The 17527-nt window shown below is 42.6% G+C and overlaps 2 protein-coding genes across 2 annotated transcripts; one reads left to right on the plus strand and one right to left on the minus strand.

Annotated features, from left to right (window-relative positions):
- Positions 1-5838: 5838 nt before the first annotated feature.
- On the minus strand, positions 5839-11523 carry arsg (arylsulfatase G; the record flags this gene model as incomplete). The annotated part of the gene is made up of 11 exons (XM_080835491.1): positions 5839-6116; positions 6345-6435; positions 6616-6736; positions 6830-6938; positions 7163-7243; positions 7648-7835; positions 9096-9233; positions 9488-9599; positions 9769-9816; positions 10460-10647; positions 11288-11523. The coding sequence occupies 11 exons, from the start codon at positions 11521-11523 to the stop codon at positions 5839-5841; spliced, it is 1590 nt and encodes a 529-aa protein (XP_080691617.1).
- An 833-nt stretch (positions 11524-12356) lies between these two features.
- slc16a6a (solute carrier family 16 member 6a) lies at positions 12357-17354 on the plus strand. Its single transcript, XM_080835139.1, has 6 exons — positions 12357-12445; positions 13826-14082; positions 14255-14398; positions 14916-15044; positions 15228-16025; positions 16130-17354. The coding sequence occupies exons 2-6, from the start codon at positions 13845-13847 to the stop codon at positions 16390-16392; spliced, it is 1572 nt and encodes a 523-aa protein (XP_080691265.1). The 5' UTR covers positions 12357-12445; positions 13826-13844; the 3' UTR covers positions 16393-17354.
- The last annotated feature ends 173 nt before the right edge of the window (positions 17355-17527 follow it).

Consider the following 17527-nt stretch of genomic DNA (forward strand, 5'->3'; position numbering starts at 1 on the left):
GAAAACCTCCTGAATCATGAATTTCATTTTATGGTTTTGCAATGGCAGACACAGTGGCTGAAAAGTGAACTTTGATTTCCATGTTTGCCTGACAGACCTGTCCCGGAACTGCCAAGCAAGTCTTTCTTCTTTTCGTTCAATAATGAGGACTTCATTGAGAAGAGAAGAAAGGGGCTCCAGTGTTTCCTGGACAAGTAAGTTCCTTAGTCATGTGATCATAAGAGATAATAAAGAGTCTCTTTAAGTGCTGTTAAATAAAGCAATTGGAATAGATAAAGAATAAGATAATATCAGTTACATTGATTGATATTGATTGATTGTTGTCATAAATAACTAGTCACTATTACCATACAAAATCTTTTCAATTGATGTGCTTTTCTGTGAAATGATTAGTACGGTGGTTGAGAAATAATTGCATGGGCATGATTAAGAACATATTACACTGTAAGCAGATAATTAAACAGCTTCATATAAAATGTAAAAAAAAAATACATATTGATGGACTAACAAACCCAGTGTCTCTTCTTGAAGGGTTTTGCATATGACAGTCTGCCTGTCGGACAGCCAGCTCCACCTCTTCCTTCAGACCCAGCTGCCTGTTGGCCATATCCTGGACTGTGTGCAGGGCCTCACCCCCTACACGGTCACAGACGCCATCCTCACCTACGCCTCCTCCAATCAGGGCTGGGTCCAGGAAGAGGACAGCGAGACACAGGAGCGATGCCCATCTCCTATTCCTTATGAATCCATGGAGAGGTACGAATTTAACTCCAAGGCAGTAGTCCTTCTCTGATCGATTGTGTTGATTTGTTGGCTGCCTTACTCACTAGTTTGTCTGTATGTGTGCATGCAGAAATATACACTCTTCTTATAAAAATCAGTGACACTTCTGTCGCTTTCCCTGTTGCAGCCCTTCTCCCCACATGCCATCTTCTCAGTGTGGGGCACCTCCTACTCTCCCAACCAGCCAGGAAGCTGCTGCTGCTGCTGCTGCTGCCGTGGCTGATTCTGTGACTGTGGATGTCCATAATGTGAACTTGGTGGAACTTACAGCTAACACTCAGAGTGAGATGGCTCACGAGGGGGAGAGACATGTGGACAGAGCCCCTGCGGATGACAGTCACATAGAAGCCTTAGTGGAGGTTCATCCCCCAGGTGCTGATTTGGGAATTGTTGACCAGGAAGATGCTATCAAAGAGGGGGAAGCCACTGAGGGAACACCGCAGGGTAGTGGAGGTGTTGAGGACACAGCTCTGGAAGCTGTTGACCCAGAGGAGAGACTTTTGACAGAGGTAAGGCTTGTTGAGGAGACTGTAACAGATCAACATCAAGAGGACACCTTGGAAGCCATCCCTGAGGAGACTGTTGAGGGAAGGGTTGACGGTCAGGGAAGTGCCTTGGAAGAACAAAAGGAGATGGAGACGGTGACATTGGAAGTGACTAGTGGAGACACAATGAAAGTAGAACTCTTCCAAAAGGAAGAGAGCTGTTTAAATAGTGCTTCTGAAAATGACAGTTTTGTTTTAGAGGCACCGGTTGTGCCACAGAGCCTGGCAGAGCCAAGCCGTGACAGTGGCGTCGGTGAAGAGGAGAGTTCACAAGACAATAGTGAAAAGAGCATAGTGAAGAATGGACCAGTGGAGGAACACACTGAAGACGAAGGGCAAAATGATGAAGATGAATTAGAGATAAGCTCTCTCGAGAAGCAAAGCCCTGTACAGACCGATCTAGATGGCAACATGGGTATGGGAAAAGCTGAAGAAGAGGACACTACTGACGGGATTCTGACGAGTGTCCACCTCCAAAGTCTGGACCACCATGAAGAGGAGAGCGGAGAGACCAACGGCGTGATGTCCAACGGACACCGCAGTGACGGATCAGTCACGAGTGCCATTGAAGATTCCACAGAGGAAGCCCCCGACTGTGGCCTCATTCTTCAGCCATGTCAGGAGGTAGGCAAAACCATCAGCACCGACGTGATTGAGTCCCTAGTGCCAGACAGCGCTGAGGACCATACAAATGAGGAAGTGCCCCTTGAGGGCCGTGACCTCAAATGTCAAACCTGCCATGATCAGACTGGACGGCCTTACACTGATCTCACTGTGGTGAAGGACGTTGAAGAGGAACCCTATGGAATTGCCACTCAAGAGCAGGAAGTCAATTTAATCAACCATATGGAGGCCACGCCGTGAGTCATGTTATTCTAAGGGATGTTAGTCAGCATTCACATTAACCAGAACACTTTGGTATGGAAGGTCACTCTTTAAGGAGTCTCAGGGGCTGATTGCCTGGCCCATACTTACTGCATTAACTAAATTGAGCCATTTTGTGTTTTTGTTTTGTTTTACTTTACAAGGTCATACACCTTTGAACATAGACAGACATTGTGATAAATATGAGCCTCCAGGAGATGGACCCATCACACTTTTTTGTTTGCAGCCTTTCAATATTTGAAATTGACAGTGGCATGGCAGTTTACGGGAAAAGCACTGATCATACATCATATGAAAGATGTAATACACTATGAGATTGAGCTTAAAATATTTCATGTTATACGTGATATGCCTGGCAGTTACGTATGTGTGATGTGCATAACTGCTGAAAAAACAAATGAGGAGCATATGAACAAAGCTTGCATCTTCTCCTTCTAGCTTCATCTCTTAAGCAGCATGCACCGCCATGGAAGCACCAGCCATGCAAATTAGAGTTATGTGACGCATACTGTCTGTGGGTTCTCAGGATAAGACACACTCAATGACATGTGGAATGCAAGTCAGTAGGGATGTGTCGCATGGTTCAGTCGTTGATATGTTACACTATGGCTCTGAGGATATTGCATCATGCTTGTGAGGACTTGTAATGGTTTTAGTGAAGAAAAAAAACCTGGATAATTTCCGGTAAGAGACCTAGTCATATGAGCGTTCCAGTTCCAGTACTCTTCCCCTTGAAATTCCTTCAAATGAACATGGTGGATTACATACCCTGTAAAAAAGGATTAGTTCCAAGTGTGCACTTTTAGCTCGTTTGAAAATGTTCACTTTCATAAATGTAGACATGTTTGGTATCCAATTTTGGATTTTAATTTTGCACAGGTAGTACAAGACTGGTTAGCAACACATAATGCAATATGCAAGCTGATGTTATGCTTTATTTTCTTCACTTGGCACTACGTCAGACAATTTTTTTGCACATTTTTTGCAGTTAACAGTATGTTAAGCAGTTTCAGAAAACATAACTCAACATTATGCTCAGTGGTTAGCGCTCTGCTAACAACTGAGCTTCTTGTTTTCTAAAGTGTGTTAGCTAGCGCACAACTGAAGGCGCAAAGCTCTGACACCAAATATGTTTTCTGATCGTGGGCACATCTAAGGTGTGTGAGACAATTGTTGTATTAGATTTTTTGATGAGCTATTCCTTTAACCTCTGTTATAGGCAGGTGCCTAAGAGTCTGTCTGGGTAAGGCCTATATATTTTCTCCTCAGACTCAGCTGTTGTTGTTTTGTGATACCGACACTATTTAGAGGAGGATTTAGTGCCAGTTGGCTGCCACATTCCATTTCATTTGCTTCTGGCAGTGAAATCCCTGCCCCTCTTCATGCCATCTCAAATATTTAAACAGTAACATGTTCTTTTTTTAAAGATGTATTTAGTTTTAATTGAATTTTTTTGTCACTGGTCATTTTTAATGTGATTCTTCAAAACTTTAAGTTTTTTTTAAGAGTTATTACTCTATTTTAAATGCTTTTAGTTTAGGTTATATTTAAATTGTCATTCATGATGTCTGTTTGTCACTGTCATTGCTTCTAATGAACAAGGATTTGTAAGGGCCAAACACGCCAATCTGTAATTGGTTTGTACAAGGGAACTTTGTTTATGCCATTTTCATGTAAAGTTTGTCTTGTCTTGATCAATAAAACATTCTCATGGATTTTGAATGTATGTATGCATCCTTTGACCCTCAATTTGCCACATTAAATCTGGTGGTAACATTTCACTTGAAGACTCATGTTATATTATTTTATTGTTTACAACTTTGTACTTGTAGAATTAAATTCACAAATCATTTAGGTAATTACTGACTACTCTATGAGCATAAGGTTGTAAATGCATCAACTTAGACTAGCATTCACATGGACATGCCTCTAGGTGGAGCAGCTAACACAAAGTATCCCTCAGTATGAAACAAACAAAAAACAATAACACCAGAGATGCCCATCACTTAGAAAGTTTCCCAGTCTCCAGATTTATACTTTAGAACTAAGTTGGGTTTCTTGGTTGTTTATCACAGAGACTCCAAGACCTCTTTCTCACAGCAGTTATTTTCAGTATGTATAGTCAGCTAGCAAGTACCACATTAGGGACTAGTTTATTTGGCATTGTTTCTTCCCCTAGTGGCAAAGTGCATGTGTTGGATGTAGTTGATTCATCCACTGCAGTCTGAGGAAGGATAGGCAAGAGGAACTTGGGGCTAAGCTGGGCTTTTCATTTGAACTGGTGCCGCTACGACCAGTGTCCATCTTCCAATAATCCACAAACTTCAGTTAGAATCCTCATTATAGATTTAACTGGTTTTGTTAATTTCAGTCAAGAGCTGCACACAAGGTAAATAAAAAGGAAACGTCCAACATTTTAGGAAAAGCCCCCAAATGCATGTTTCATATTTACCTACATGAATCTTTACAAACAAGCAGTGGCTTTAAAGCCACTTCATTTAGCAGGGTGTGGCCACGTGGTGAGAGTATGGTATGACACCAATAAACCCCTCACGCAAGAACCACCTGCCGTTAATCATCACAGTATTCAATTATTAGAGTATGGAGTCTTGACCTCAGAGTCTCAAAATGTCTCTAAACGAAATATGAGGGGGGAAAGTCAGCGACGATAGCTACACTAATTTATGTAGGTATAGTGTGCGAAGAAATCAATGCAGTCACCTCTGTCCTGCTAGTTCCTTAGAGCCTCTTTAGGCTTGGCAACTCTGCGGGAATATTCAGTGGTCCAGTCATGGGAAAACATCCTAATTGATTTGTTTCATAAGACCAGATGTCCTTCTTATCCCCACATCACCCTTCACCCTCCACAGGCCATCATGTATTTTCTCACAGGGAGAACCTCAGTTCACACACTTCCCTCACAACAACCCATCTCCCCTGCAGCCATTGTTTTGAAGGTAATTTGCTCTTTGGTGTTCAATGTTCACTTTATGGGTTCAGTATGACTCACAAATTTGAAAACAGTATGACTCACAAATTTGAAAAAGAACTGAAATGTTGAAGACTCACTCACAGCATCCTATATTTTATCCTTTACATGTATACTGAAGGGACCCATCAAAATAGATATGTTTTTGTTTCTTTAATGTTGACAATATTTACACAAGTATTAAGGAGGATTAAGGACATTTACAGAAATTAAGCTGCTTTTGTGTTCCCTCGCAATACTTTTGTACAGAGCCCGAAGGGTCATGGTGATAATTTTTTTAATCAACTATTTTGCACAATACTTTTGTGTTCTTCAGGTGATGCCAGGGAATGGAAAAACAATGTTAGGTAATGCAAAATGTACAGTGTGGGAACACAAAAGCACCACCATTACCCATATGGGACTCTGTAGTGATTTCACAGTAAATGAAGGATTAAAAAATGAAACAACTTGCTCCCTTAGCGCTCAGTCTGGCGTATGCAATTCTTCTGCCAGTGTACTTCATCTATAAATACACCTATTCGTATCAGCATTGGCCACTTCATGGTCTGGTCCAGACACTGTTTATGAGAAAAATGCCAGAGCATGCCTGCATGTTTACGTATGCGTATGCGTTTGTCCAGCATGTTTAGCCCTTCAGCTGAGCGGCTGGCACCTGCAGGCTGGTAGCGAGCGGTTGCAGCAGGGGGCCACTGCCCGCTCTGTGGCATAGTTGGCAGTGGAGACGTCACCAGTGCCGATATCCCACAGTAGCGCCTCCCTCTCTCTCTGTACATTCTGCAGGGCTGCCTGGTACTCCTCGCTCTCTGGATCCAAAGGAGACCGCTCCTCCTGGTCACTGGACAGGTCGAAAATGAGCGGCGGGTCGTGAAACTCCGGCTGGCCACCTCCTCCACCACAAGGTTCAGCAGCACCTGAAGTGAGTATAAAGTATGTTGATACTCTCAACATATGCAATACTAAGGGAATAATATCCATCAAACAGTAATGTACTGTCAAATTACAAGAAAGTTAAATTACTGACTGCTTGATTAGTCAAATAAGTTTGGTAAATGTAAGGGTTTATTTGAAATGGTAACCGTGTGTACGTGCAGTTTATAAGAGTACAGAAACATTGGGAAGATGAGTAGCCTGGAACTGACCTGTCAGGTAGAAGGCTTTGTGAGGGCCCACACGGACTGTCTGCAGGTCTCCAAATATACCTGCAGCGCCACTATTTGGATGAAGGAGACTCTAAAGACAGGAGGGATATGATTGGTCAACCAAGCTACCGCAATACCACATGAGGCATGAGGTAAAAGAATGTTTGTACATGAAAAAAAAACCTTATCATGGGTTTCTGTTTAAATCAAATAGAGATAAATGACAAGTTTCTTACAATATGTATTTGTTTCAAATTCATATCGACCATACCTTTCGGCCTGTGTCTGTCTTTCCAAGCAGAATGTCTGTCATGTCGATGCCGTCAACTCTTCTGTCTCTGGGCAGATCTACACCAGCGAGTGAGAGGATGGTGGGGAAGATGTCCAGGCCACTGCCAAACACAACAGACAGACCACAGACAGATCAACACCATTGACTCTCCACTTGTACAGTCCACATGCCTCCTGTTGTGCGTCCTCAGTACCTAAGTAGAGCACCACTGCTGGTGTTGACAGGAATACTTCCAGGCCAGTAGGCCACCGTGGGCACACGATGGCCCCCCTCCCATGTTGTTCTTTTGGCTGAGCCTCCAGCTGGAGAGTGGATAGACAGCACACGGTTCATTAATGTTCAAAATATATATTTTTTGTATAGTTATTTCCCCTCAGATTGGATTTGCTAACAAAGCATTTCAAACAATTCACTACCCATTCACACTGAAGTGACTGTAAAATTCACTTGGTGTCAATTTGAAGATAAAAGTTATTTTGATAATGCTAAAGCACACAAGTATGATTTTAGTTTGTTTCATAATCACCTCTGCTTGTCTGCCACTGCCCCAGAAAAGGCCCAACATTCCCAGCAAACTGACACTTCTGCTCCCATGGACCGTTATCTCCTGAAAAGAATATAGACTGATTATTGGCCTTGCACTGACCTGAATTACTTTTTATCTTTCAATGTGTGCCTAAAGTTATCTTAGGACTTATCTTTGTCTAATACAATGGGGCCTGCTCGTACCAACACAGACTTCTTATATTTGTACATCATAAATCATTAAAATGCCAACTACAAGATCGTAACATTTCTAACTCTAAAAAAAAAGAGTTAGAATAGCCCCTCACAGTTGACAAATCTATCAATTTCAGGGCAGCCTGAAGGGTGTTTAACACCTTCATGTCATTCATTTCATAGCAGCATGGGCCAATCCCCTGGCATGGCCACTGTCATTTGGAGTGTACACTGTTCAACAACGCATAATAAAGATAATCAATGGCCTGCCTAAATTATCCACACACCTACCAGTAAACAGTATGAGGCTGTTTTCCTTGTCGAGGAGGTCTGATGTGGCCTTTATCACCCCCACCAGACTGTCCATCTCCCTGAGGGTGGCTGCGTACACCCCCTCACCCTCCGCCACCCCCTGAGGAGCCAGTGGCACGTGCATGTGAGCGAGTGCCACATACAACAGGAATGGCTGCTTCCTCTCCCTGTATGGGGACAGGGAAAGTCATCAAGTGTCATCTTGAAAACTGATGAACAACAGACTGTAATGTCACATTTAAACACCATTTAATAGCTCAAAGATAATGACTAGTCTTAATACTAATGGTGTGAGTAAGCAATGATGTCTGTGACTTGGACCTTGATACGCTAACCCTACCAAGGGCAAAGGGAGAACAGCGAAAACATAACAACAGAAAACATTACAAAAAAGAAAGTTCAACAGCTGTTGACACAAGCCTTGGTTGAGCGCAAAGGAAAGAGGTTTGTGCAGCGTGGCTTCATGTAGTTTGGAAGCCTCAGCATTGATCTGTGGCTGTCACGACTCCTGATAGCATGTGGACTTATCCCTTAAACAGCTGCAGTGTGAAAGGAGAGACACATGGCCTGTAAATATCCCCCACAAAAGAGCTGAACCCTGGGCTCAGCTGAGAGGTGTTTGTCTGTGGTCAGGTTCACCTCGGAGCTCAGATAAACTATTGGTCAACACCCGACCCCTGTTTACTTATCAGCCCCTGCATATTGACAGAGCAAAGTACATGGCTCTGAAATCTGATAGGGACCTTATGGTTGAACTGTACTAACCTAATTTCAGAGTGATACTATCACAGCAAGCTGGGACTGGGGTAAGGAGCAAAACCACTAGATGACCCATGAACTACAATACTGCTAAAAGTTGGAAACTTGTTTGAGGGCATTTTGTTGCGACATGCTGTCGTGATTTTATCTGATAATGAAGCTACAGCTTATTTTTACCACACTGACTACAATAGTGTATTAGTCTGTAGTTCAATTGTATAACAAATATAATTATAAGCAAGCATAATTACTTTAATAATAAGTACTTATTAATATAGGTAGGCGCCTAATGCCACAAAACCATAATAATCCCCCTAAGTACATCTTGTGACAACATGTACTTATATAAACTGGCCTGATTTCTTCACTCACTCCTCTGCTCTGCTTAATGTAAAGTGCGTTGGTACCCACATTTTCACTAAAAGACATTTCACACATCTCATACATCTGTATTTTACACATTATAAACAGAGTGCTAACCTGTGAGTCCTCACTCAAACATTAGACCTGATATTGTGCAGAACTGCATTCCCCTTGGGTTCTGAAGCCATGTCGTTGTTATGGCAAATTCTTGGCCCTGGAGCTCAGGCCTGGAGGGATGGATGATTATGGACCATTTGATTTTACCTGTGTCGTGCAGAATACTGCGGAGAGGTGGGAGACAGTACCTTGCCCTGTGGAGAATCCCGACTGCAGCAGAGGCATACTTTTCAGTCAGATTCCACAGGTCCAGTGGCTGCTCTATGATACTGTGGTTCTCATAAAGAGGCAGTGCCACATCGGTGTAACATCCCTGGTGTCTCTCACTGGGGAACAGGGAAGCGCACAGCGCATTGAATCAGTGTTCTAGAACATTCCAGTAACAACACAGCTGAAACTGGAGGGATTCTCAGTAACGATCACAGACTTGGTTTGTTTTGATCTTTACTAGCTATGTCCAGGGCCTGGACTCCAGGCTCAACATTTCATTCTCTGTTATCTTGTCAGTATGACACTGTAGACTGTGTAATGCTATCTGCGCACTTACATTTGTCTAAGAATTGTTGTATCCAATAAATACCTGTTCTGTTCTGAGCCCCGTTCACATGGAGGACAGCTGGGGAGGTCAAAGCCAGGCCTGTCAGTACAGCCCATGTCATTGCTGTAAGGAATTCCAAGGTAATAGTCAAATCCTACAGATCACAGATAACAACAAAAAGAGACAAAAAGAAACAGAGTCAGAAACAGATAGGATTTAGAGAGAAGACATCTCCCTGATATTGTTGTATAAGTCCACATTGCACTTATCTGATGTGCAATTCATCATATACACATTCTTTGCAAGCTACTACGTATACCAACCTCTATTAATAGGATGATAAGGACCGTTATGCCCAAGATGCCATTTTCCTGTGGAAATTTAGAGTAAAATAATTTTATTTCAGCCAAAAACAGAAAGAAGCAGCAAATAACAAATCAAGACAACCAATCTTTGTTGCCAATATGCTATAGAAATGAACTGATGGTTGTACATTATCTTTAAATGACAGCATTAAATAACACGTGAAATGTTCCAGAACATGTCAGACGTGTTCCTCCAGCTAGTCAAAAGACCTACATGTACATAAACTAACTACTAAACTACTCTCTTTTACATTCACATTAGATATTCTCAATTAATCGTTTGATTTCACCACATCCATAAATGTCGTAGCTATTGTTTTGGACATTTTGGATCAAAACTTCTTCATGTTATCACTTTTGAACCTGTCCCACTCATCTCCTGTGTCAACTCTCAACATAATTAGCCACACAGACAACACAATCACATGTGAGAGCCATTGTTATAAAATAATAGTCTGATACACATTCCCTTAGGTTCACCTCAGCAAGCTGAGAGGTTATAAGCTCACTGAGCCAGGAAAGCCAAATGAGATGAGACAAATGGGAAGACAGAATGATCCAAGACAGAATGTATTTGTGTACCTCTCATTTAGGTATTATAGGTATTATAGCAATGCATCACCTTATGACAAGCTCTCAAACTCCTCACCAATCATGGCTGTGTAATAGCCAGCCTCCTGCAGAAGGGTTGGGAATGTGGTCTCATTGAGAGGCAGCCCACCCACGGACCCCACAGCAAAGTTATGGGTGACGCCGTTACGCAGGCCATACCGACCCGTTAGCAAGGCAGCCCTGGACGGTGAGCAGGTGGACGCAGGGGAGTGGAAATCAGTGAACCTTCCAAGTAAAAGAACACTGTTATTGATTAAATCATATAAAAGCACACAGTATTTGGGTGCTTTCAACTCAGGGATCCATTACAGTCAAGATGTGAAACCAATCTATTCCTATTCCAAAATTCCTAATGATATGAGCTATGATGTAATTTTCTGTGCTGGGTGTGGCAAATTATGTTCACGTAAACCTTGCCCTTGTGTCCTTCTTTGCACTTCTCACCTTTCTGGTTGTGTTGTAGCTCTCTAATTTGTCAGCTCTGTGGCACTCAAATTCCAAATGATATGAGCTAAGATGTAATTTTCTGTGCTGGGTGTGGCAAATTATGTTCACGTAAACCTTGCCCTTGTGTCCTTCTTTGCCCTTCTCACCTTTCTGGTTGTGTTGTAGCTCTCTAATTTGGCAAGAGATGTGCACTGTTCTACTGTGTTCAAATTCAAAAGTCAAAGTGTTTATTGTCGCATGCACCAAATTGCTTCAGCACAGCGAAATTCTTGAGACTTGGCCAGCAACATACGTGTTCCTACAACTATCATTTTCATTTTGATAATTTTGTCAGGAAAACGCAAAAAAGACAAATCAGATGCTGTAATCTCTTTGTGTGAAAAAACCCTGTACACATGTTATTGATGATGTACTGTACCTTTTCCCCTCGAGAGCTAGCTGGTCCAGATGTGGCGTGTCACTGGGCTCCTCTCTTGCCTGGTTCGCCCCAAGGTCTCCCCAGCCGATGTCATCTGCTAGGATAACAATGAAGTTGGGCCTCTTCCCAGTGCTGGTCGAAACTTTTGTTCCACTGTGCTGCTGAGTGACATGGTAAACAAAGCCAGATAGCAGTGCACTAACCAGCACCGCGGTGGCAATACCCACGGCAGGCATTCAGAACTGCATGGAGGATTGGAAAATTTGATATCATTATATTTAAAGATTTGTTCATAAAATCCTGAGTAGACTGAAAAAACTTGTCCTAGCAGTTCATGAGTTGGCATGAGTTAATTATGGACTGCTGGTTGGTGAGTGGGACAAAAAAGGGTGTGGTCCCCTTTAAGAACAGCTGAGTGAGAGTATGAACATGTTGACGGGTGGTATTCATCTGGACAGGCAGCTCCTTGGTTTGAACTCATAGTGTGTATCTTACCACAGGGTGCCTGATCCAGATGCATGTTTTTTTATACTGCCTGATAATTATTACTGTATTAACTAATTACAAGCTAAACCACAAAACTGAACTTAGATAATGACTTACTTGCTGGGATCTTTAATGACTTTGAGTTCAAATGTCACTGAAAAAAAAGAACAAAGTAAAGTTCTTAGGGTATCTCCTCTGATTAAAGGATGATCCTAGGGTATCTCCTCTGCATTGTGCTCTTCTTGGAGGTGTCAGTGCAGAACCTGTTTGCTGTAGGGAGCCTACTAGCCCAGCCAGTAATCTAATTTACAGCCCTGCACTGCACACAATCAATCCCCACCCCTGACAAAACACATCCTCATTCAACTGCATACATATACACTCATAAGCTTTGGCATACCATGGGAGGGGAGACAGCACAGGTCGTCACACCAGCCTGGGATTCCTCTTTCAGCCAAAGGGGGCTGCAGTGATGACCTTTAAATCGGCTTTTCCTGCAACCCAACCCTCAACTACCAACCAACTAAACCCTCCCACTTGAAGTCTCCACAATACACACTACTACTGGTACTCCCACATTGATTCTCAACACAGACCTACACCACATGATCTCTGCACATACAAGGAAAACGAGGGCGATCAGAGCACCTTACTATTTATCTGAAGAAAGAGGTAAGGTCTCAGTATCTCTAAGTAAGAGATCAATAAATGTCTACAATTAAATCGGGAAAATCTAATGCTCTTTATTATTGTCTGACCAACTATGTAGGCTACATCGTAAGTGCTTTGGTGATCAATAGGCTAGGCTGTGTAGGCTACTGTCACTTTGTGCTACATTCTGATCTGTGGTTACGTCAACGGAGGTTTCGAACAAAGGTGCTGTGGACACGTTGGAAGAGTTTTCCTCGCGTCAGAAGCGACAGGGAAACTATTTGAACGCACCGGTATTTAAAATTTCCCAAATCAGGCGTGACAATGTGATATGGGTTTCATCATCTTGTGGCACGCGAACGTAGCATGTGGAGTCGCCAGAGGTCTGGTTAGACCAGTCCCGATCATATTCCTGAACCTTTTTGTAGCTGAAAACTTGACTGTAAAGTTGTCTTCACACCGGCCTACTGACTGAGGTAGCTCAAAAAGTAAGGGATGATGATTGTATTATATTAAATAAGGGACAAGCCTATAATCCCTCGAACTGTTTAAATCATCACCAAGCAACGGGTGGTAGGCTATTTGTCCTTCTACGCAGCTGACGGAATTTTTCATTAAGGTAGCCTTGTGAAACAACTTTGTGCTCGATCGAGTGTGTGATACATAATAACTTCGAAAGTAACAGTTTATTTATCAGTTTTGTCAATTTTCTTAAGACTTTTTGAACCAGCCGCCGGTAGCCTACTTCCTTTTTTACTTCCTGCGATTTACATGCCGGTCTGGTGTAGGCTACTCTGACGTATCGTATTGTTTCTGCCTCCCGCTATGGCCAATGACTTCCTCTTCGCAGAAACCTCAAAACTACGCTAGCAGTAATCAAGTTACTAGTCTTATGGTAACAACTAACTTTCCGCCAGGTCAGATCGGTCCACTAATGTAATTGTTTAAATGGCTTACATTGATTACAACTGAGCGTCTGCTGAAATTTTCGTAATTCAATCTGAAAATTACAGGGTTTGTCGTCAACACGTCATGGTCGCTCTGCTTCAGGCCAATCGAATGTTGCATTTGAAGTGCGTGCGCGTTCACATCGCACACGTGATCCCTGCTAAGGGTGGACAGATAAAACGTGTTTTCCTTCTCCGAGGAACATGTTAACGCCTGAAGTACACAGTGTGATGAATTTTTTTTTTTTTTTTTTTTTTTGTAGCACAACAACACAGCAGGGTCAGGTTTTGTAAGTGATTTCATTTTTACCCATGGAATTAGTGTAAGTGATTTCATTTTTACTCATGGAATTAGTGGTTACCACCATACCAGCTCCTTGAATAGGATTCCAGTACACAGTACTGGTTGACTGAAATAACAAACGTTAACAAACTCATTTTCTGTATTTTACAGAAGAACCTTATCTTTGGATATGCCACAGTGGTTGTCCAGTGTCAAAAATTGCCTGGGTCCCAATGTTTACACTGAGGTTCCAGACGGTGGATGGGGCTGGGTGGTGGCTGTGGCCTTTTTTCTGGTAGAGGCGTTCACCTATGGAGTCATAAAGACCTTTGGGATCTTCTTGAAAGATCTCATGACTGAGTTTGACGAGAGTAACAGCCGAATATCATGGATCCTCTCCATCTGTGTTTTTGTCATGGCATTCACAGGTAAGCAAGCGTCATCAGCTCTTGATGGAATTGTATATCAAAGGAATCATGTGACGGCTTTCAGAGGCGTTTTATAGTGATACAAACAGCCCCACAACATTTCCCCCTACCCAGTTTGATCGTATTTATACATGTAATAGTAATTTCTCTGTTTGTGTCCATCTCTGTCTAGCCCCACTGTCATCTTTGCTGAGTAATCGGTTTGGGTGCCAGCCGGTTGTGATGGTTGGAGGACTCCTTATTTCTTTAGGAATGGTGTCGACAGCTTTTACCACTTCTGTAAATCAGATGTACATCACCACAGGGATTATAGCAGGTAAATATACACATCGAAATATACAATACAGGCTATAGATAACAAGGGATTTCTGCCATTTCAAGGTACATGGTTATTTATTTCTTTTTTATATTCTCCTCAAATTACACCATCTACCAATCCAGAATTTGCTTTCAAAAGCTCAATTCTGTCTCTGTGATAGGGGGACTTGACCTTTTCAATCAGAAAAAAGAGGCAATCAGAATGATATTTTGCCTGTTACTCATGTGTAATAGCTAAAACAGAGCCCATAGACAACTCTGAAGAGACCACAGATGAATGGTGGTGTATTTCAAAATGATTGTGGAGAAAATGCTGCCACTGCCTCTTACTGATCTTCACACAGATTCCACAATAGTGTACTTCATCTTAAAATGCATGTGTGCGCTATATACAGTATAGCATGACATTTGGTTTTTAATAAATTAAAGTACTGCATGGAAATATTAATCATGGGTAATAACTGGACCAAAATTATATAATTGAAAAGTTTTTTGACGGTCTTACTTCTCCTCAGGATTGGGCTACTGCCTCACTTTCCTCCCCACCGTCACCCTTCTCTCCCAGTATTTCTGTAAGCACCGCTCTGTGGTGACCTCTATGGCTTCTACAGGGGAGTCGGTCGCCATTTTTACTTTTGCACCAGGTGAGGGACATTGAACATCATTTTTAGTGTGTTATTCAGACAACACGTGTGAGCACATTTGTGTCTGTGTAGGTGAATATATGCAGGTTGATGGCTTACATCATTATTTAATATGTTTACTGTTTGTTTTGGGGGTCATATGTTAACCATTTAAAAATACGTGTTTTTAACTTTATTTTGTAGCATTTACTGCACTTAAAAACAAAATTGGCTGGAGGTACACAATGGTAGTGATTGGACTTCTTCAAGGTACAATCGTCATGTGTGGAGCCCTTCTTCGGCCCATAGTAATCAAGCCCTCACCATCAGATGAGAGTAGTAAGGAACAGCTGAAGTCCAAACAGGAAGATGCCAGACTGGACCAGGAACAGCTTCACGGTTCCGTCAGCTCAGCGGACTCTGGGGTCCAGTCAGTAGAGGACCCAGAGGTGGGTGGCCAGATCACGGAGAAGGAAGAGAAGAAAGCCCTTTCTCCAAAACCCAACGACAAGCCAGGGAGGCCCAAGCTCCTAGATCTTTCCGTGCTGAAGGAAGGAAGCTTCCTCTGCTACTCTGCGTTTGGCCTCTTCGCCACGCTGGGCTTCTTCGCACCACAGCTCTACGTGGTGGAGCTGAACGTCAGCCAGGGCGTGGACCGGGACAAGGCGGCATACTCGCTCTCCATCATGGCCATCGCTGAGATCGTGGGGCGCCTCTCCATTGGCTGGATGATGAGTTGGAGGCGCCTGCGGAAGATCTACGTGCTGTTGACGTGCGTGCTGCTGCTGTGCCTGGTGCTGGTGCTCTTCACGCTGGTGAGCGGCTTCTGGCCCGTGGCCGTCTGCTGCATGCTCTATGGTTTCCTCCTGGGTAACGTGGCGTCCACCCACATCCCCATGCTGGCTGAGGACGACGTGGTGGGCATCCAGAGAATGGCCTCGGCCGCTGGCGTCTATGTCTGTATACAGAGTTTTGCGGGCTTGGCTGGACCACCCTTAGGAGGTAGGCATCTACAGTTGGTCTATGTATTTATTCAGGGAAAACAGAAAATGGTGCTTAATCAGAGGATTCACATTTTTTTCATTGGTTTGCATTCTGTGTTGCAGGTGTGTTGGTGGACATCACAGGCAACTATGGCTCTGCATTTTACTCCTGTGCTGCGGGAATGGCACTGGGAGCCTTATTTCTTGGACTGGTACGACCAGCAAAGATCGGCAAGCTCTGCTGGAGGAAAACAGGCCAGAAGCAGCAGCAGCAGCAGCAGCAGCAGCAGAGTGCGGTTGAGAAGGATACCTCAGTGAGGGAGAGCTCGCCAGAAGACTTTGTTGAAGAAGACCTTTCCCTGAACACGAGACCAAATGATTGCTAATCCGAAAGTGATTGGACATCGTCAGGTGAAAAGAGGAAATGCTGCTTACGTGCATCATTTGCGCAACAGATTACCTACCATTTTCTCATCATCGGGGGAGGTTATGAAACATAATTATTTGATTATTAAAACTTGATCAATAGCAGAGTACATGATGCAATTATTGATTGCATTAAGGTGATTACATGGGACTTCAGATGAGATAATCGAGATGACTAATAATAATGATGATGATGAACAGCATACTTCTAGTTTTTTTACATTCATTTTTAAAAACATTTTTAACAAATGTGTTTTAGGTGAGTATTTTCTTGGGGAGTTTCTGAAGACGTCACATATGGTCCAAAATATATATTTGAATTGATTTACATGTGCCTACAAGTATTTTTTAACTGTTCCATGAATTGATTTACTGTGCGACACCATTCGTTTTTTATACTTTTTTTTATATTGGTGTTTGGACCAATGTGAATTCGAAGAATCCTAAGTACTACCTTTAGATCCATAATATATGAAGAGCTAGTAATTCTATATATTTATAAGGCTGTATGCATTAGGATTCTGGCTCTCTTGTCAAGCTTGCTGAATATGACATCAATAGCAGGCCCACTCTGTTACCCACTGTGAATGCTGGACACTGAGTTCTTCGTGGGAGTTTGATTGAGAACAAAAGCCTAATCAAATTCTTTCTGAACAAGATAAATACCTTTTAACTATAATTATAATCTTTATAATTAACTTATAATAAGTCTTTCAGAATTCTTTATACGTATGACCTCCACTGTGAATGGAATGCTTGCGAAAGCCCGTGGGGAGACAGAACAACTGCGATAACTAACCTTCAAAAAGCTTCTTATACCTCTTGCCAAGTGTTTCATTAGAGAACACGGTGATCCTATGACCTGTGATTAATCAGCTTGTTTTCCATTGACGGGAACAACGCCAGGTCCTGTCTTTCAGCTGGTTATGAACTGAGAATTTGCCCTTGAAAATTTCACTTCAACTTGGGTTAATTTGAAGGCACCTAGTTGTACCTAGTGTAGTGTAGTTGTGTCTAGTGTAGTTTAGTTGTACCTAGTGTAGTGTATTTGCATGTAGTGTAGTGTATTTGTATCTAGTGCAGTGTAGTTTTATG

Source organism: Sprattus sprattus (genome assembly GCF_963457725.1).
Source record: "Sprattus sprattus genome assembly, chromosome: 3".
In the NCBI taxonomy this organism is placed as follows: Eukaryota; Metazoa; Chordata; class Actinopteri; order Clupeiformes; family Clupeidae; genus Sprattus; species Sprattus sprattus.

Bases quoted from the DNA above. Each gene is read 5' to 3' on its own strand.
- slc16a6a (XM_080835139.1), top strand. From the start codon at position 13,845: ATGCCACAGTGGTTGTCCAGTGTCAAAAATTGCCTGGGTCCCAATGTT. The intron at 14,083-14,254 runs GTAAGCAAGCGT...ATCTCTGTCTAG, and splicing joins TTTTGTCATGGCATTCACAG to CCCCACTGTCATCTTTGCTG. The intron at 14,399-14,915 runs GTAAATATACAC...ACTTCTCCTCAG, and splicing joins CACCACAGGGATTATAGCAG to GATTGGGCTACTGCCTCACT.